At 53.9% G+C, this 20724-nt stretch overlaps 3 protein-coding genes across 3 annotated transcripts in view; 1 reads left to right on the top strand and 2 right to left on the bottom strand.

Annotated features, from left to right (window-relative positions):
- The first annotated feature begins 3664 nt into the window (after positions 1 to 3664).
- LOC111526381 lies at positions 3665 to 6473 on the top strand. Its single transcript, XM_026447613.1, has 4 exons — positions 3665 to 3687; positions 3765 to 4012; positions 4137 to 4256; positions 4416 to 6473. Exons 1-4 carry the CDS (start codon positions 3665 to 3667, stop codon positions 4688 to 4690), a joined length of 666 nt encoding a protein of 221 aa, XP_026303398.1. The 3' UTR covers positions 4691 to 6473.
- BHLHA15 (basic helix-loop-helix family member a15) lies at positions 6461 to 10659 on the bottom strand. The gene is made up of 2 exons (XM_023192079.2): positions 10445 to 10659; positions 6461 to 9719 (listed from the first exon to the last, which is right to left on the bottom strand). Exon 2 carries the CDS (start codon positions 9663 to 9665, stop codon positions 9069 to 9071), a length of 597 nt encoding a protein of 198 aa, XP_023047847.1. The 5' UTR covers positions 9666 to 9719; positions 10445 to 10659; the 3' UTR covers positions 6461 to 9068.
- A 1364-nt stretch (positions 10660 to 12023) lies between these two features.
- Positions 12024 to 20724, bottom strand: part of LMTK2 (lemur tyrosine kinase 2) — a 110462-nt gene continuing 101761 nt past the window's right edge. Inside the window, exons 12-14 of the mRNA XM_023192006.2 lie at positions 17930 to 18062; positions 17453 to 17695; positions 12024 to 16173 (exon numbers count right to left, since the gene is read on the bottom strand). Coding sequence (XP_023047774.1) covers positions 16145 to 16173; positions 17453 to 17695; positions 17930 to 18062 — 405 coding nt within the window. The 3' untranslated portion in view covers positions 12024 to 16144. The remainder of the gene's footprint in view (positions 16174 to 17452; positions 17696 to 17929; positions 18063 to 20724) is intronic.

The raw sequence follows: 20724 nt of genomic DNA, 5'->3' as shown, positions 1-20724 counted from the left end.
GCACACCTGTAATCTCAGCACTTTGGGAGGCTGAGGCCAGCGGATCACCTGAGGTCAGGAGTTCGAGACCAGCCTGGCCAACGTGGTCTGCATGACACAGTGAGACTCTGTCTCAAAAAAAAAAAAAAAAAAAAAAACTTTAATTTTTGTGAGTACAGAGTGGGTGTGTATATTATGGGGTAATTGAGATGTTTTGATACATAATATGGCATGTCATACATAATAATCACAGCAAGGGAAAGGGAATATCCATCCCCTCAAGCCTTTATGTTACAAACAATCCAATTATACTCTTTTAGTTATTATTATTATTATTTTTTGAGACGGAGTTTCGCTCTTGTCTCTCAGGCTGGAGTGCAGTGGTGCGATCTCCGCTCACTGCAACCTCCACCTACTGGGTTCAAGTGATTCTCCTGCCTCAGCCTCCCAAGTAGCTAGGGTTACAGACACAGGCCACCACACCCGGCTAACTTTTATATTTTTAGTAGAGGTGGGGTTTCACCATGTTGGCCAGGCTGGACTTGAACTCCTGACCTCAGGTGACCCACCCACCTCGGTCTCCCAAAGTGCTGGGATTACAGGCGTGAGCTACCACACCTGGCCTTCTTTCAGTTATTTTAAAATGTACCATTAGCCGGGCACAGTGACTCATGCCTGTAATCCCAGCACTTTGGGAGACCGAGGTGGGCAGATCACTTGAGGTCAGGAGTTTGAGACCACCCTGGCCAACTTAGTGAAACCCATCTCTACTAAAACCACAAAAATTAGCCAAGTGTGGTGGCGCGTAAGTGCCAGCCTCCCAAAGTGCCTGTAATCCCAGCTACTCAGGAGGCTGAGGCAGGAGAATCACTTGAACCTGGGAGGAGGAGATTGCAGTGAGCCAAGACATGCCACTGCACTCCAGCCTGGGTGACAGAGCAAGACTCTGTCTCAAAAAATAAAATAAAAGTAAAGTAAAAAAATAAAATGTACCATTAAAAAAATCTTTTTTTTTTAAGATGGAGTTTCACTCTTGTTGCCCAAGCTAGAGTGCAGTGGCGTGATCTCGGCTCACTGCAACCTCCACCTCCCAGGTTCAAGCGATTCTTCTGCCTCAGACTCCCGAGTAGCTGGGATTACAGCTGCCCGCCACCATGCCCAGCTAATTGTTTTGTATTTCTAGTAGAGACGGGGTTTCGCCATGTTGGGCAGGCTGGTCTCTAACTCCTGACCTCAGGTGATCCACCCGCCTCTGCCTCGCTAAGTGCTGGGATTACAGGCGTGAGCCACCATGCCTGGCTCTGTTGTTTTTTGACTTTATAATAATGGCCAGTCTTGCAGAAATCGAATGGTATTAATATCTCAGTGTGGTTTGGATTTGCATTTCTCGGATGATTAGTGGTGTTGAGCATTTTTTCATATGTTTGTTGGTCATTTGCATATCTTCTTTTTTTTTTTTTCTTTGAGATGGAGTTCTGCTCTTGTTGCCAGGCTGGAAAGCAGTGGATGCAATCTCGGCTCACTGCAACCTCTGCCTCCTGGGTTCAAGCGATTCTCCTGCCTCAGCCTCCCAAGTAGCTGGGATTACAGCCATGTGTCACCACACCCGGCTAATTGTGTGTTTTAGTAGAGATGGGGTTTCTCTGTGTTGGTCAGGCTGGTCTCGAACTCTCAACCTCAGGTGATCCGCCCGCCTCAGCCTCCCAAAGTGCTGGGATTAAAGACGTGAGCCGCTGCGCCCGGCCTCATGTCTTCTTTTGAGAAATGTCTATTCATGTCATTTGACCACTTTTGGATGAGATTATTGGTTTTGTGTGTGTGTGTGCTGATTTGTTTGAATCCTTCTAGATTCTGGTTATTAGTCCTTTGTCAGTTGCATAGTTTGCAAATATTTTCTCCCACCCTGTGGGTTGTCTCTTTACTCTGATGATTACTCCTTTTGCTCCATAGAAGCTTTTTAGTTTAATTAGGACTCCTTTATGTGTGTTTGTTTTTGTTGCATTTGCTTTTGGGATCTTAGTCAGAAATTCTTTGCCGAGGCAAAGCCCTTGAATAGCTTTTCCTAGGTTTTCTTGTCGAATTTTTATGGTTTTAGGTCTAGATGTAAGTCCTTGGTTCATCTTGAGTTGATTTTTTAATATGGTGAGAGAGACGGATCCAGTATCATTATTTCTACACTTGACTATCCAGTTTTCCCAGCACCACTGATTGGATAAACCGTCCTTTCCCCAGTTTCTGCTTTTGTACGCTTTCTCAAAGATCAGTGGGCTGTAGGTATCTGGCTTTATTTCTTGGTTCTCTCTTCTGTCCCATTGGTCTATGTGTCTATTCTTTATTTCATAAAACAGAACAAGATTATATTTCAATATACAACTTCTGTATAACCAAAAAATAAAACACCACAGTAAAATGAATGAGAAAAAACATATTTGCAATTCTAGATAAAATGTTATCCTCTTTAATCATAAATGAGCTCTACAGAAATCAGAACAAAGAGACTAACATTATAAGGGAAGTGAAAATAAAAGGACCAGAGGAAAATGGAATAGCACAAATGAATTATAAGGCTACATGAAGATGATCCAGTTAACGTTAATAACTGAGAAAGCAATTTCATTATAAATTACCTTATCGATCCTTACAAATATTGATTATCTGATGTTTATACAGCTTTGGGAAGTGAAGAATTCTCAAATACTGGGGAAACTTACTCTAATCATGGGGAGTTTACTCAAAAATGTAGATTTTTGCATAAACTTGGCCCAAACAGTTCCAAACCATAGGAATCACTGCAACAAAGTAATCAGATACACACCCACGCACATACACATACATATTTACTACATAGAAAATGTGTAAGTAATATATCATCCCCCAAAAACTACTTAGGTATCAACTGGTTTATAATACATTGGCCGGGGGTGGGCTGTGTGTCTTATTTTTATAGCAGCGCCATGCTGTTTTTGTTACTGTAGGCTTGTAGTATAATTTGAAGTCCAGTATTGTGATGCCTCCAGATTTGTTCTCTTTGGTTAGAATTGTTTTGGGCATTCAGGCTCTTTGTGGGTTCCATATGAATTTTAGGATTTTTTTTTCCTAATTCTGTAAAAAATTGATGACAGTATTTTAATAGAAATTGCATTGACTCTGTAGATTGCTTTGGGCAGTATGGTCATTTTCATGATATTGATTCTTCCACTGATTCATCCCATACTCATCAATCCATGAGCATGGGATGCATTTCCATTTGTTTCTATCATCTCTGATTTCTCTCAGCAGTGTTTTGTAGTTCTCCTGGTGGAGATCTTTCACCTCCTTGGTTATATACATTCCCAGGTATTTTGTGTTATTTTTTGCAGCTGTTGTAAAAGGGGTTCATTTGATTCCCAGCCTGGTTGCTGCTGGCATGTAGCAGTGCTACTCATTTGTGTGCATTGATTTTGTAACCTGAGACTTTGCCGAACTCATGTGTCAAACTTAGGAGTCTTTTGGAAGAGTCTTTAGGGTTTTCTAGGTATTTGATCCTATCATGGGCAAACAGAAACACCGTGACTTCCTCTTTTTCGATTTGGATGCCCTTTCTTTCTTTCTCTTGCCTGATTGCTCTGGCTAGGACTTCCCACAGTTTCTGCCTCAGCAGAAAGAGGATCAGGACGCCGGCCGTGCCCAGCACAATAGGGCGATTATGAGGCTTGGGGGACGCCCTGAGTGTGCAGAAGGCAGAGCTGGCTGCAGCCCAGGCTCCTGAGTGTGGAGCAGTGGACGAGGCTGTGGCCCTGACTCAGGGGCCAGGACCCTCCTGCCTCCCCGGCAGCTTCCCAAACCCCGAAGTGGTTAGAGCGGGGCCTGGCCACCGGCTGCTGGGCCGCACGGGCAGGAGGGGCCGGGAAGGTCTTCCCCTTTATCTTCACTGCTTCTTTCCCCAGGAAACCTGTGGTATCGCCAGGGGATCACGCCCAGCTACCCGCAGGGCTCCAGCTGGGAGCACGTGTCCAACAACGTGTGCCGAGTGTCCGTGGGGCCTCTGGACCAGGTGGGGGTGCTCAGGGGTTATCGGGCGCTTGGGGTGCTCTGGTTCCCTCTCTGGTCTCCCCCATCCCGTGCCCAGCCATCCCACGGCAGCTGGGGCTGAGAGCTGCATGGGGTGTGTGCTCCAGGTCTGGGTGATCGCCAACAAAGTGCAGGGCAGCCACAGCCTGAGCCGGGGGACGGTGTGTCATCGCACGGGCGTGCAGCCCCACGAGCCCAAGGGCCATGGCTGGGACTACGGCATCGGGGTGAGTGGGAGCCATGGTCTGGGGCTGTGTGGTCACCTTGTGTCCTGTGGGACCGTCCCCTGGGACCTGGGGTCTGGGTTGGAGGGAGGCCCCCAGGCAGAGCCCCTCCAGGATCCTGGAGTCCCCGAGTCCCCTGGTGACGCAGCTCTCTCCTTCCAGGGAGGCTGGGACCATATCTCTGTCCGGGCCAATGCCACCAGGGCCCCCCGGAGCTCGTCCCAGGAGCAGGAGCCAAGTACCCTGCCAGAGGTCCGTGGCCCCGTCTGCTGCTGAGGCGCCCCCACGCACCTAGACGCAAGGACGGTGCCCGGTTTGGGGGATCTAGGCTGAGCCATTCTTGTGCTGAAGTGTGTACCGTGAGAGCGATGTCGCCCTGGTGGACTCTGGAGGGAACCTGGCCCCAAGGCTGCGGCCACTTCACAGGCACTGGTTGAGACGGCCCCGAAATGTGAAGCTCCACGGACACTCCTGCACATGTCCCCGTCTGCGAGGAGCCCTGGGGGTGTGGGGCATGGGGTGGGAGCTGTACCTCCCAGAGGCCCCTCCCACCCTTCCCTTCCCCTCTCCCTCCTGCCTTTCCAGGACTAGAACCCAGAACCTGGAGCCCTCCAGGAACACCGGCCCTGGGGCAGCAGAGCCCATGATGGAGCCCTCCTGAGCCGGCATCTCAGACAGCACCCGGGCCCCACTACCCCTGACCAAGAGAGACGGCCGTGGGGCTCAGGGCCTCTTTACCACATGCAGTGACCATTTCTCAGAGCAGGACTTGCAAAGAGGCTTTCATTTCAAAAGTGAAGGAAGGAGGCCGGGCGCTGTGGCTCACGCCTGTAATCCCAGCACTATAGGAGGCTGAGGTGGGCAGATCACCTGAGGTCAAGAGTTTTGAGACCAGACTGGCCAACATGGTGAAACTCCATCTCTACTAAAAAAAAAAAATAACAAAATTAGCGGTGCGTGGTGGCAGGCGCCTGTAATCCCAGCTACTTGGGAGGCTGAGGCAGGAGAATCGTTTGAACCCAGGAGGCGGAGGCTGCAGGGAGCTGAGATCGTGCCAATGCCCTCCAGCCTTGGTGACAGAGTTGAGACTCCCTCTCAAAAAAAAAAATGAAGGAAGGAGACAACAGATTGGAAATAACACTGGAGTGGAAGGGACTGGATAGGACGTTCTTTTCCCTGAGGGGCCCGGGGTACCAGACAGGAGGCTGGGAGAGGACGAGAGGCTGCCCCGTGGCTGGAGGCAGTGTCCGTATGTGCAGTCACCGTCACCAACCCCCTTTCGGTCCCTTCCCCAGACGTGCTGGTGGACAGGGGCTTCTTGGATCAGATCATGTTGTAGGGGGTGCAGACTGTCGGCTTCTGCGGGGAGCAGGACTGTGTCCGTCAGCGGTGGCCATGGGGTGTGCACACAGACCCTCAGCCCGTCCTGCACATGGAGCAGGGCGCACAGTCACCCTCCATCCCGTGGCCAGAGCTCGGCCCGGCCAGGCAAGGCGGAAAGCGTCGGCCACGTGGCCCCGACCCATCCAGCAGTCTCAGCTGCTTTTTATCCCTTTGTGCTCCATGTGGGGGTTTGCCTCCTCCACCTGGACACTTTGCCCGGGAGGTCATCAGAGCCCAACCCCAGGCTCTGCTCGGTTGGAGAGGGGATGACTTTGCCACCACCCGACCTTCCTAGGGTCCTGGTCTCACTGTCAGCAGGAGTCTGTTGTACTTGTACAATATGGGGTTTGTCACCCAAAAGCTGATGCTGAGAAAGGTCTCCCTGGGGCCCCGCCCGCCGGCATCTGAGAGACCTGCTGTTCCGGTGTTTCCGGAAGTGGGTCGCAGTGCCGCCGGCTGGGAAGCTCTCAGATCAATCACGGGAAGGTCCTGACGGTGGCGGCCACCTGGAACCACCCTGTCCTGTCTGTTTACATTTCTCTATCAGGTTTTCTCTGGGCATTACGGTTTGTTCCCCTACAACACTGACCTGTGCATTCTGCTGTGGCCTGCTGTGTCTGCACGCGGCTCTCAGCGAGGTACCAGGAGAGCGTCACTCTGCAGAACGGCAGAGCGACGTGTCCTCTCGCTGCTGAGCACCAACTGTTTACCTGCCCAGCATCACTTCCTCAGATGCTTTACTCAATAAATATTTCCCCTGGAGTGTCCATGCCCTGGTGTTTTTATCGATAACACTGATTGATTAAAAGGTGTGGTTCCCCGCGTGCCTGAAGCAGACATTGCCGTGAAAACTTTTATTTTTGTTTTATGACACAGCGTCAATTTCATGAATACTTTGAAAGGGCCATTAGAAAAAATAAGAGCCAGTTTGGGTCATTTGAGAATCATTTTCAGCACGATTACAGCGGGGACACGGGCCGTTCGGCTCCGGCTGGGTTTTCCCAGACGCGACAATCGCGGTTCTGGCTTCTCCGCGGGTGGGGATGGGGATCGTACCTCCGGAGCTCTCAGGGCGCCTGTCTGCTGAAGGGTGGGTGCGTCCACAGCCCTGGGAGACGGCGCGTGGGGTAGCCCAGGGATGGCACGTGGGTCTCTGACCCGCTTATGCGGGGACTTGAGGGAACTCAGCCCGATGGCCGAGGCAGGGTCTCCCCACAGGATAAGAAGATCCAGCCTGGCCTTGGGGTCCAAGAGGAGGGCCAAGGGAGTGGGCTTGGCCCCTGTCCCCTCTCCTCCTCGAAACACTGGACACCCCGAAGCGAGACTATGGCTACTGAGTATCCTGTGTGATGTGGTCACAGGGCGTCCCCTCTGGCCTCAGGGGAAGAAGGACTGGCTGCTCGGCCCAGGTCACCCTCTAGGAAGCAGAGGAGGTGCGGGTGCCAGTTCAGGGCAGAAAGAGCCACTGAGGCCATTGTCCTGAAGGCGGTGACCCCCAGGCCCTCCTGCTGCCCCCCGGGAAGCCCTGGGCTGTGCTGGACACCAGGTCCAGTCTTCCTCTCCTGGACCGAGGCTCTTCTGGGCTTTCGGGCTCAGCTCGTCGGTCCATTCAGTGAGTTCAGGGGCGGACTGAGCCCTGCTCTGGCCATGGCTCAGCCGGAAACAAGAGCTGCCAGGTTTGTAGCACCTGAGTACCCCCGCTGGTGAGGTCTTTGTCATCTTGAGTCCCCACTGGGCAGGTGTCCCACAGCAGGGGAGCCCTGAGCTCTCGCTGTCCCAAGCTCCCACCTGCATCCAATCTCAGCCTGCAGTGGTGGATCACCCTGACCTTCCAGACTGCCCCCTCCCAAGGGGCAGACCCAGCATCCTGGAGTCCCCACCCCGAGCTGTGCTGAAGGACAGCTGGGGCGGTAGGGCCAGGACCAGACCAGGCCTCTGATAAAGTCTCATTGAAATGAGACCTATGTGCCCGGGCCACCTTAAGGGGCCCTGACCAGGAAAATCAGACCTGAAGCTGTCAATGCCAGATACTCAGGGTATCACGTGTGTCCTTATGTGGCTAGGCGTGACCCCAAGCCTGCTGGTGCATGCAGCCTTTGGCGCCACGACCCCCATCTTGGGGAGAGCAAGGCCACCTGGTGGGGATGGGCCAACCAGAGCCCTTGGTCTCAGCTGTGGCAGCCACATCGCTGGCCCAGCTTGGCCCTGAGGGCCTTCAGGACATCTCTGGGCAGAGGCATGAGGGAGGGGAGAGCCAGTGGGGCAGGAATGCCCAGCAGAAGGAAGCTGGGCTTGGGGCAGCAGAGACGTGCCAAGCCGCCAGGCCCAGCCATGAGGATGAAGTACCTGGGTGGGGGAAGGGATGTACCTGCCACCCCCAGGCTCCACCAGGCCGAGAGACCCAACGGGCTGCCAACTCAGACCAGGACCCAAGCACATCGTAATGTCCTACGGACACAGCATGGTGCCAATTATATGATAACCCCACAGCAGTGAGAATAAGTAACAGCAGTGGCAGGGGCTGGGGTGGGGCACACTTGGTCCCTGCACGGGCCAGGGCTGAGCAGGAGGCCTCAGAGCCGCTCTTGGGGAGCAAGAAAGGGCCTTGGGGCTTCTCTCCCGTGCCCAGAAGGGCTGCACCAGGAACACCCAGCCCTGCCTCCTGCTCCAGCTTCACAGCGCCCCTCACACCCTGCCCCAGACCCTCCACAACCAGGCACAGCCTGGGGTCACCACATCCAGGAGCCCCCACTCGGGAGGAGGGAGGAAGAGACTCCAGCCCCTCCCCACTATTCAACCTTTGAGGATGGATTTGAGGTCATCTGATTAGATTTTCTGGCAGCTCCAACCATCTCAGATTGGCCCCATTCCCTGAGCAGCCTTGGGCTCTGCCGGGCTTGTCCCAGGCCTCAGTTTACCCCAAATGCAGATGCTGAGCCCAGGCCCCATGTAGCCCTACAATGAAGGTTGGAGGTGGGGGGGTCCCATGCTGGGGCCTTGGCCTCGGAAAACCTGCAGGTAACCCTTTTCCTGGGATCTCCCCTTGCCTTGGAGGAAGTCAGGGTGAAGAATCGTTGGTGCCAAGCCTAAGGAGGGTTTTCAACTTTTCCTCCTTTTCAAGGAGTCTCTTTTTCAAGGAGACTGCCTGGCTCAGTGAAAAAATCCGCATCTGCCTGGGCCCTACCCAGAGGTTTGGGCCTCACGCCGCTCTCCAGGGCCACAGCCTCAACTAGGCCACTGGCTGGTCCCCAGCGGAGCAGGAAAAATTGCTCCAGGGAAATGGCTGAATGTTCGGGGGGAAAATGGAAAGGCTGAGGCCGTGTCCTTGTGGGGTGTCCCCGCCCATTTGGGGCTCGGGGCTTGGAGGGACTGGGGCTGAGAGGAGCAGGCCGGGCAGCCGCGGCCACTGCCACCCCCACCCAGGGCTGGGCGTTAGGTGCCCTCTCGGAAGCTGTGGATCTGCGTGGAGTACCTCTGCAAGTGGCCCTGGGGCTGGGCCTCGGTGGCCCCCAACGTGCCCCCGGCCGCCTGCTGCTGCTGCTGCTGCTGCTGCTGCTGCTGCTGCTGCTGGTAGTGCTGGTAGAGCTTGGGGCCCGGCCCCTCCAGGCCCGGGAGGCGACTGCTGGACATGGTCAGGATGGTGGCCGTCAGTGATTTGATGTAGTTCTTGGCCAGTGTGAGTGTCTCGATCTTGGAGAGCTTCTTATCGGTGCGCACGTGCGGGATGACTTCACGGAGGGCCTGGAAGGCGTTATTGAGCTTATGCATCCGCTGCCGCTCCCTCTCGTTGCTCTCCAGCCGCCGCTGGATGCTGCTGTCACGACGGCCACCGGGTCCCGAGGCGCCTGGCCGCCTGCGCCCGCCCTCGCCCCTCGCCCCTGCTGCGGCCCGGGCCGGCCGGCTCCGCAGACCCTTGGATGGCTCTGGCCCCGGGTTCGGCAGGGACCCCTCTGGCGTCCCCTCCCCAGGGGTGGCCTCTGTGTGCTGCACCGGGGCCCGGCGCCGTGGGGGCCGGTTCTTGGTCTTCATGGCCCTGGACTGGCTGTCCCAGGAGGTGGCGGCAGGGAGGTGAGGCCCTTGGAGCTGAAATCCGGAACACAGGACACTCTGTGGTCGCCCCCACATGGCCAGGGGACCCGCTGGGGGGCCGTCCCCGGCAGCTTCCTACTTGCTGACAACAATGGTACCAGGGGCAGGGGGTGGCGCTCCGCGACTGGCGGTCCTTCTGTTCACACGCTTAGCCCTGGGCTGACCCCACCCCACGCCCCTGCTTTACCTCATATAGACCTCTGCAGCCTGTCCCTGTCCCTGCGTCCACCTTCCCCCTGGGTGACTCACCCTGACCCCTAGATCTTCCTCTGGCCTCATGCCCCTCACTGCCCCCCAGTGCCTCCTGAGCTTGGTGACCTTTGACACTTTGCCTAGACCACCCTGAAATGCGTCCCCCACCCTAGCTTAGGGGCGCCTCTGCCGGAGGCAGCACTGACTCCTTCGCCCCGTGGGCGGGCAGTGACTCCAGTCACCAGGCTCTCGCTATCCTGCCCCGCTGGACGTGACACGTGCAGGGACAGCACCGGGGCCAGAACCGCTGCGGATATGGGGCAGCCGTGGAGGTCAGAGGTCGGCAATGGCCAGGGCCTGGCGGCAGCCCCCAATCCCACCACGTCGATATGGCCCCCGTGGGGGCTCCGGACAGAACCAGAAGTCCCCGACCCGGGTTTCCCCGGAACCCCCACAACCCCGACGCCAGGTCCTGCCCCTGGGTTCCCTCCCCGCGGCCCCACCCGAGTTCCCAGCTCCCGGGTTACCTGGGGATCCGCTGCCGCACGCGCCGAGGCTGCCCACGGGGGACAAGGACACGTCGCTTTAGCCGCCCCGGGCGGGGCCGCGGACGCATGCAAATGAGCCCTCGGGGCGGGGGCGGGGCCCAGGTCCGGGTGTCCCGGGCGGGCGCGGGCAGCAGTGGCGGCACCTGCGGGCGGGCGGGCGGCCGGCGCCTGGGGCTCCCGGACCAGTTGGCCGCGTAGCCCCGCCCCCAGCTTCCGCCCCGCCCCCAAGACAGAAAACCTCCCCCGCCGGCCTCTCCCCATCCTCTCCCTACAGCCCTCGCAAGACAGCCTGCGTCCCCACCTCCCCTACTCCCGCCCCCGACAGCCTCCCCACAACCTGCTGGTCCCCATCCTCCCCCTCAATTTCCACCAGTACCTTCCCCACTCGCCTACCCCACATCCGTGCCCGAGACAGCCTCCCCCCACCTGCTTTCCCCGACCCTGCCCCGACACAGCGCCCCCGCATCCATGCCTCCCGCGGCCCTCCTTCCCCGGCCTCTCCACTCCTGGCGGGGCCCGGGCCCATTCCGCGGATGGGGAAACAGGTCCCTGGGAGCAGCCGGACGGAGGGGCAGCCCCGGTTCAGGCTCAGCACAGAGCCCAAGTCCAGGAGCACTCGGGGACGAGCTGCTCCGCGAAAACGCCGGCATCTCCCAGGGGCTCCCCCGCCCCGCCGCCGGGAATGTTTAGGGGAACCTGGATCCCGAGTTGGGGGTGGGGGGGCTGTCCATGGGAATGCCTTTTTTTTTTTTTGAGACAGAGTTTCGCTCTTGCTGCCCAGGCTGGCTTGCAGTGGAGCGAGATGATCTCGGCTCATGGCAACCTCCGCCTCCCGGGTTCAAGCGATTCTCCTGCCTCAGCCTCCCGAGTAGCTGGGATTACAGGCATGCATCACCACGCCCGGTTAATTTTTGTATTTTTAGTAGAGACGGGGTTTCTCCACATTGGCCAGGCTGGTCTTGAACTCCTGACCTCAAGTGATCCACCCGCCTCGGCCTCCCAAAGTGCTGGGATTACAGGCGTGAGCCACCACGCCCAGCCAAAGCAGCATCTTGCTCAGGGAGGGACCATTCAGGGCTGCTAGGGGTGTGGTGACTGCGAGTGCTCCACACTCATGGGTCTCGCTGCCCTGTCTCAGTACTTCTGGGTGGGGACTCAGAGGGGCCATGGTGGGGTGGGGGGCCGGGGGGTGGGCACAGAAAGGCTGGCTTGGAGCCAAGGTTGGTTAGTTCTTCTCTTGGCCTAGAGCTCATTTGAGGCTGGGCCAATCGAGGTCTTTGGAAATGAAAATGCTTCCGAAATTCATGAGTGCAAAGGCATGGATTATAGACATGCTTCAAGGGGGCACGAACACTAAACAGGTTTGGTTTTCCAGTGGTGACACAAAGCTTTATGTCCTCAGGAGTGTGGGGAGTTTAAGTCTGTCCTGGCACACAAGCTCCAGAGGGACCAGGGCAGGGGCCTGGGGCACAGGCTGCAGGCGCTCACGGGAGGGCAGGGCCAGGCCACCCACCCAGGTCCTTGCACATGGACAAAACATAGAAGAAACGCGGCAACAGAGTTTATAAATATATAACTATATTTATTTTTGAATATTAAATAGTCTTTAAATTACAAGCAATTTATTGAATCACACTATGCATCAATATACAGTAAAAATCTTACAATTTAAAAATGTACACAATTTAAACTGGAAGTTCATTGACTGTTACATTGCCGGGGACCTTTTTTGCCTGTGTTAAAGAGACAGCAGGGAGGCCTGGGGGATGTGACGTCCCCCTACATCCTCCTCTGCAGACGGAATCCCACGCTGGATCCATACACCAGCCCCATGATCAAGATCCCGCTCAGCCCACTAAGCCTGCGCGCTTCACCAGCACGTGTCCACACCCCTCCCACTGATCTTCACAGGCTGCTGGTAATTCAATACTGTCAATGCATCTTTAAGAATTTTTTTATAGATGAAAGAGAATGTTCTTTGTTAATAGAGACTTGAGCCAACCCCATTGCTACTTAGGAATATTGTTTTGGAGATTTCCATCGGAAGTCACTGCGTACACCCATTCTTTTTTTAAGGCTACTTCTCATAAGGCTCACATGTTGAAGCCACTCTAACAGAAGCCCAACCTTTGGCGTCTAACCCTTGGTTCACTTCTGAATTTTCAGATGACAGGCTGAGTCGGGGAAGAGCAGGCGCTGCCTTCCTTCCACCGGGGCCCTGGGAACAGACATGCAGTAGGTCCTTAACTCTACAAACACCCTACGGGGAACAGGAATAAAAGGAGGGGTTCTGAAAGGCCTTTTACAGCAGCAAGACGTACCAAGACTTTTCTTAGATAAACCCATTTCTATAGAAACGATTGAACCTGTACATTTAAAAATAGCGCGAATGCTGTTTGCAATTCGGCTTGGTCGAGCTTTCTGCACCCTTAAGAGGAATGGCTTCTCGTCCAGACACACGGGCCAAGTCTCAGAAGGGATTTGGGGAGCACTTTTTCTGTGTTGCCCTTTCTGGCTTATTGACAGGGTCATTTGAAAAGACAAATTCACATCTAGCTAGGAAGGAAATGAAAGCTAGATTATTTTTGTTATAGGATTTAAAATGTACAAACTCCACCAAAATAGGTCTAATTCAGATTGATTCTGGGTTCCTACCCATAGAAGGCCAGAAAATATGCTAACCTTCCCCCACATCATCCAGAGAACGCCACTGATTTCATTGCACAACTTATTAGAACAAGTACGTTTTGAAAACCCACCACTGATAACCAACTTATTAGTTAAAAAATAACAAAACAAACAACAAAAATCTGACCTGAACACAGCACATGCTGACATTTCAAACATGGGCTGCAATTTTTATTCTACTTAAATTTCCTGTGTATTGCTTGGATTTCAAAAAAACATGTTAACCCACGTGTTGATTATAAATATAAAATTTCGCCCCTCCATGCAACACCACACTAAGATCCACCCCCCCCCCCAACTCAATGTATAAAATGCTTTTTTGGCAATTAATTATGAGTGACTCAAAATAAATAAAAATGGGAATTATGAAAATCTTTTTTTTTTTTTTGGAGACAGGGTCTGGCTCTGTTACCCAGGCTAGAGTAAAATGGCATGGTCTCAGCTCACGGCAATGTCCATCTCCTGGGCTCTAGCCATCCTCCCACCTCAGCCTCCCAAGTAGCTGGGACTACAGGCACACACCACTATGTGCCTGGCTAGTATATTTTTTTTCTTTTCTTTTTTTTGTATTTTTAGTGGAGACGTGGTTTTGCCATGTTGCCCAGGCTGGTCTTGAACTACTGGGCTCAAAGTGATCCGCCCGCCTCAGCCTCCCAATGTGCTGGGATTGCAGGTGTGAGCCACCGTGCCCAGCCAAAATCTTAATCCTAGTGGAAAACTGACACCCCAGAAGGTCACTCGAGGCGACACTGTATAAGAAGACGACAGATTCCATGGAGCTGCATGACTTTGGTCATTAAATCTGAACTGCTTAAACCCGCAGTTGAAAGTAGTAGTACAATCACGTCTCATTTCTCCTCAGCCAAGACTAATCTTAGACGTAAAAACAGAAAACTCAGGAAGTCCCCACAGCAAGAATTCAGTCATGACAATTTTGGCAAAATCATCTTCTAATGCCCTGTTAATTACACACACACACACACACACAAAAAAAAAATCACGCATCCCGAGAGCCAGCGGTGCTCCCCGCACAGCCCAGGCGGGCACCGCGTCCACCCCATGCCTAGACAGGAGGGGACTCTCTCCATCCTAACTTCTTGCTTTGGAAAGTTATTGCTTAGTATAAAATATGAGAGGAGTGGGGCGGAACTGGCAATGAAGGTCATTTGCTGTGCACACTCTGGCAATGTCCACCTGCATTTTCCACTAGGACTCAACTTCCTTCCGTGTACCCCAGGCGGCCCCTGCATGGGTCTGGAGACTGCCCCAGGTTGCGCTGGAGTCTGGAAACGTTATCAGCACCGGAAAATATGTGGGGTGAAGGGTGAGTGTGAGGGGATTGCAGGCCCGACGACCCCCCGAAGGAACGGGTGCCTCCGCAGCACAGCACGGCTGTGCTGCACCAGCCACCGGGGACTTTTTATGTCAGAGCAGAACTCAGGGAGGGAGGCCTGAGGTCGCCCATGACCGCTGGAGCTCATGCCGACGTGATGAAGCTACATTGGGAGCGCTGGGGCCCTTTCAAAGACAGAAGAGAACCTGGGGCTTAATGCAGAACAGAGGGTCCGTGAGATGAGTCCCGGGGACCACCCAAGTCCCCGATCCAGACTCTGTGTCAGCTGCTGATGCTCTGCCGTCCTCCCTTGTCCGTCCCCCTTCACTGAAGCTGCGGGATGTGGTGTTATCTCATCCCACGCAGATAACCTGAGACTGGCCAGGCCCAGCTGGACGTGACATGGAGCGGCTCGGAGAAGATTCGGCTGTGGAGTTTTTTTTAAAGCTCAAGTCCCCCCACCTGACGTGTGCACACATCACCATCTCAGACCGTCCTCCACAGCTGGCGTGCTCCGCGGAGATGGGTCTGCCTGAGTTCCCCGGCTTCCTGAAGGAAGGACGGAACACAGAAGCTTCCCAGGAGCCTGGCCTCCGAAAACTAGGCAGAAGAGCTGCGCGGAGGGAAGCGGTGCGGCGGCCCCGTGCGGGGTGCAGCTCTCCCGATCGCCACCCAGCACGTCCCCAGGGATGGGCCAGGTCCATCTGAGATCTGGGGCCACAACCTGCCGGTTTTTACCAAAAGGGCTTTAAAACATGGGACGTGGGGTGGGAGAATGACAAGGAGAGGCTGCAAGACCTCTCAGCTCCTCAGAGAGAAGCCTCATTTGCTGCCGGGAAGCTGCTTCATCAAGAAGAGACAAAAATGCATTTGATTCCATCAACAAAACAGTGGTATTTTGGACTCCTTGAAAATATTTCCTATATGAACATAAAACACTAACATTCAGAATCATGTATCATTTATGAAAGAGTACCATATGTACAATCCCAACAATCCTAGACACAGGAGAACACTCAAAATATTTAAGCTTTACAAGTACCATGCAGCGCAAACTATAAAACAGAAAAAAAAAAAATCAAACTAGTGGATAGCATCAGCTTGACCTGCCTCATTTTCCTTGAATAATTTAAGATTCTGTACAACAATGGAGACTCTCAGAACATTTATCCACAGTGCAATTACAGAAAGCAATTCGTGATTTCTCTAGAAATAATAAATATGGCTCACTGGTGACCATTCCCCTCGCGTGTCCTCTGTGGTGCCCACACGTGGGCCGGGATGTGCAGGCGTGGACGCAGAGACGCCCCTGTGGAAAGCACACACGCAGTGCGCACAGCTCCACACACACATGCACACGGAAGCTGCGCCCCTGCCTCCCCGACGGCCAGCGCGGGAGCACTGCCTGGGAGGCCGCGGCCGGGGGTGCCTGGGGCACCGAGGGATGCTGGCTCCTGGACACAGCCTCGCTCCCCACCTGGGCTCCCGAGGGCCCCGCCTTGAACGCAGCTCAGAGCCGTCTCCCTCTTCACCTCTGGATTCTTCCTCCCAAGCTCATATCAGCAAATGGCGAGTGGATGTCCCTGCTCGGGCTGAGGGCGCAGGGGCGCCGCTCCAGGGGAGCAGCCTCGGACCCGAGCGTGCGCGTTGGCAGCCACCTAGTCCTTTTCTCCGTCTTCGCTACTTCCTGTTGAGGAAAGAGGAAGTGAGACGACAAAGCTGGATTTTTAAAATGATCAGACAAGAATGGCGTGGACGGTGTGTGCGCTGCACCACGGGAACAGAAGCGGGTGCTTTGAGCCCAGCACCTCCCAAGCCGCCCTTCCTGTCCTTTCCTTCAGAAGCAGCAGCTGCCCGACGCTCCCACCAACACATCTGCTAGGCTCAAATGCCAGCTGGGCGCTAAGGGTCAGGGTGCAGAAGAAGTCAGCTGGGATCCACACATCTGCCCCAACAGCCTGGCAGGTAGCAGGTGTTATCTAATCTGCACAAATGAAGCCTAGCGCCGATGCAAACAAAGCCTCTTTGTATTCCATATTTATTATTTGATCTGTAAACTTCCAATCAAAAAATGAGCTTATTAACCTTTATCTTTCAATCTAGTGACGGGGAAAGAAGGCTCCCTATGTTCAGATACCTCCACTTCCAACGGCCCCTGCCCATTCACCCCACCCCACCCCTGGGAGCCACACCAGGACCGAGACTCAGTAGCAAAACCAACGTTCCAGGGGCAGCACCAGCGGGCGTGTGGGCTGGTCCCAAGGCCAGGGGTCAAGTGCTCTTACGAGCCTGCTGAAGAACGGGCTCTCTCTGGGAAAGGAGAGAGAGTGTGGAGGGGGACTATGCAGCCACAGGGGAAAAAGAGGAGATGGTGCACAGCCTGGGCATTTCTGGGACCCAGAGCCCCTCTGCCTCAGCCTGGCTCCACAGGGTGGGCAGTGACGAGCCTGAGAGTGCCCACGACAAACAGGCAGGGCGTGGCCCCGAGAGCACGCTCAGGATGCTGGCAGTTTTATTTACTCTAGAGACAGGGTCTTGCTCTGTCACCCATGCTGGAGGGCAGTGGTGCAGTTACAGGTCACTGTAGCCTTGAACTCCCGGGCTCCAGCATTCCTCCTACCTCAGTCTCCTGAGCAGCTGGAAGTGAGGGTGCACACCACCACACCCGGTTAATTTGTCAGTTTTTATTTTTTGTAGAGATGGGGTCTCACTATGTTGCCCAGGCTGGTCTCACACTCCCAGGCTCAACTGATCCTCCCACCTCAGCCTCCTGAGTATCTGGGATTACAGGCAGAAATCACTGCACCCAGCTGATGATGGGAGTTTTTAAAAAACGAGTTTGTAATCTACTCAGCAAATGTGAAGAAGACATGAGATTATCAAGCCTGCAAGATCACCATCTCCCCAGCTGCAGCGCCCCACCCCCAACTCCACACCCCCAACCCCCAGCACGTGGCGCCTCTCACCGCCCTGCTCGATGTCCGAGTCGGTCAGGTGTGTGAGAGAAAAGCTGGCAATGTTGGCGGGAGAGATGGAGAACCGGGAATAAGGCGCCGAGTGCGGCCAGCTCTGCTCCGTGCTCCGGGCCGGTGGTGGTGGGGAAAAGTACTTGGATGTTTGGAGAGAAGGCTTGGAGCTGAGCAGGTTACTTGTTGTCTTTGACATAAAAGGATCTGGGGAGAAGTCATCATCCCACTCAAAGCCACCACCTAGAAATAAAAAACAAAACCCCACCCTTTATCACCGCGCGATGAGGCAGAGGGGGAGGCTCTGGGCAAGTGCACCCTGCAGGTTGGAAGATAGCCTGGCCCGACTGGCAGATGGCAGCGCTGTGCCCATGTCGGGGGGGCGTCATTAAAGCAAAATGGGAAGTTACCCTCAAAAAACCTTTACATGACTCAATTTTTCAGTTTCCTTTAAAACTAGTCAATGACGTGAAATACCTTCTTCGTCGGTGGAGCTTTCAGAGTTGATGCACCTGCTCAGGTAGGGAGAGCCTGAGGCCGGGGCTGGGCGGCTCAGGTCGGGGCCGCACGCCTCTCCTCCACAGGGCCCCAGCTCTTTGGTTGGGGTCTCCTGAAAAGCCAAACAGAAACTCCCGTCAGCAAAGGCCTGCTCACGGGAACCCCATGTGACCACGTCCCCACTGGCAGGCGCATAGGACTGACAGACTGAGAAGTGAGCGTCTCAAGACAAGGGCGGCTCTGGGCCTGGGAGGACGGACAGACACGAGGCCCCGTCTCTCCCTCGTCCTGCAGTTCTGACCTCGGCAGAGGCATGAAGCAGCTCTCTGAGGCTGCAGAGAAGCGCAGAGCAGCAGGCAGGCGGGGACGAGCAGCAGAGATGCCACCCGCCAGCACCAAGTGTGTCGGCTTCTCCTCCACAATCCCCTGCCTGGACACAACTCAGCCCGGGATCCAAAGTGGGCACCACCCTGGACAGAGCGCTCCGGGAGAAGCGCTTAGTTCTGGCTTCCGAGCAAGAAGGGGGTCTTCTGATGCTCAGAAAGAGAAGGGGGGAATTCCAGCTTTCTTCTTTTCTCTGTTCTCTTGCTCTCCAGTCCCAAGCAATCCCGGGGCAACAGCTGTCTGTAATCCTGAGGGCCATAAAGCCTCCACTCCACTGGAGGACTGTGATCCCGAGTGGGAGGGGACCCTCACTGGGTTTTTCCCCTTCTGTCTTCCCACCGCTTGGCTCCAGACGTGCATGCGATTGCAGGAAGTATGGCGCATCGTGTAACTAAAGCCTCAAATTTCTAGCTAGGGGACCAGAAAGGAGAGGCCCAAAGAAATGCAAGTATCAGGGACATAACAGAAGAGGGAGGAGCTCAAAAAAAGGTGACCCTATGAGAGGCTGTTGGGGGGCTCCTGGGCTTACCCCTGAGCTGTGCGTGGTAGATCTGACTCTGAACACACCAAAGCTTTGAAAATGAACCTCAGGGGAGACCGGGGTGGAGTGCGGGGCACACACATGGGGCAAGTTCAAACAGCACAGCGAAGGCTTTGAAAGGGGAACTGGGAACTGACACTGAAACCACAGCCCACAGAAGGCTACTTGGAACGTGTGGCCTGCGCCCACGGGGTCAAGGCCTGCTAAGATAAAAATATCAACATTATTCACGGCGTTTAAACACGGCACAGACTGCCTACATGATAGGAGGATCCAAAAGCTAAACTTATTTTGCATTCGAAAAACCAGGAACACCTCAATTTCCCTGGGAAAAGAAAATCAACCAGTGCCAGTGTCACGGTGCCACCAATGTTGGAATTATCTGAAAAGGGACTACTATAAAAATGCTCCTACAGCTAAGGGGAGACACTCTTACCATGAATAGAAATAGAAAATCTTAGCAAAGGAACAGATGATAAGAAGAATGACAAAAAGCCAAATTCAGAAGAGAAAAGTACAATAACCAAAATCTAGCAACTCAATGGATGGGTTCCACAGCAGAATGGAGATGACGAAGGAAATCATCAGGGACCTTGAAGACAGAGTCACAGAAATCACCCAATCCAAACAAGAGCAAGAAAAAAAAAAACCTGGAGGAAGACAGGACCAGAGCCTCAGAGCCTGAGAGAGAATACACAGGGCCTAACCCTGGAGCCCCAGGAGGAAAGGAGACAGGACATGGGGCAGAAAAAGTACTAGAAGAAAATAATGCCTGAAAACCCAGATTTGGTGAAAGACACAAAACTACAGATTTAAGAAGTTTAACAAAACAAAAATGGGATAAATACAAAGAAATTAGGCCTGGGGGGGGGGGGTGGCTCACATCTGTGATCCCAGCACTTTGGGTGGCTGAAGCAGGAGGATCCCTTGAGGCCAGGAGTTCAAAACCAGCCTGGGCAACATAGTGAGATGCTGTCTCTACATACAATTTAAAAATCAGCTAGGTGTGGTGGTGCACGCCTGTAGCCCCAGCTACTCAGGAGGCTGAGGAGGGAGGATCACTGGAGCCCAGGAGTTCAAGGGTGCGGTGACCTATGATCACGCCACTGTACTCCAGCTGGGTGACAGAGCAAGACTCCGTCTTAAACAAAACAAAACAAGACACACAGACAAAGAAGTCCACCCTCGGATGCACCATAATCGAACTGCTGAAAGCTAAAGCTAAAGATCTGAAAGCAGCCAGGGATAAAAGATGTATTACAGTTCGAGCACCCCAAATCTGAAGGCCAAAAATCCAAAATGCTCCAAAATCCAAAACCTTTTGAGCACTGACATGGCGCCCACAGTGCTCACTGGAGCACTTGTGATTTCGAATTTTCAGATTTAGGATGCTGAACTGGTGAGTATAATACAACTATTCCAAAATCTGAAAAAAACCAGAAATCTAAAATGCTTCTGGTCCCAAGCATTTCTGATAAGGGACGCTCCACTTGTACTTCTAGGACAATGATCTGAGTGACTGCAAATTTCTCATGAGAGACCCTGGAGGGTGGAGGGAAGTGATACATTTTTAAAATGCTGAAAGAAAACAATTATCAACTCAGAATTCTATGCTCAGAGAAGACAGGCTTCGGGAATGGGTGTGAAATAAAGATAGTCTTAGACGGAAAAAAACACTAAGATAATTTATTTAAAAATAAAAGGAATCCTGCGAAAATTTTTTTTTTTTTTATAAAAAAGAGAGAAAAAGGCCGGGCGCGGTGGCTCAAGCTTGTAATCCCAGCACTTTGGGAGGCCGAGGCGGGCGGATCACAAGGTCAGGAGATCAAGACCATCCTGGCTAACGCGG

The sequence above is a fragment of the Piliocolobus tephrosceles genome, chromosome 8, assembly GCF_002776525.5.
Source record: "Piliocolobus tephrosceles isolate RC106 chromosome 8, ASM277652v3, whole genome shotgun sequence".
In the NCBI taxonomy this organism is placed as follows: Eukaryota; Metazoa; Chordata; class Mammalia; order Primates; family Cercopithecidae; genus Piliocolobus; species Piliocolobus tephrosceles.
The sequence above is the reverse complement of the archived record's forward strand: the minus strand, read 5'-3'. Positions and strand labels throughout refer to the sequence as shown.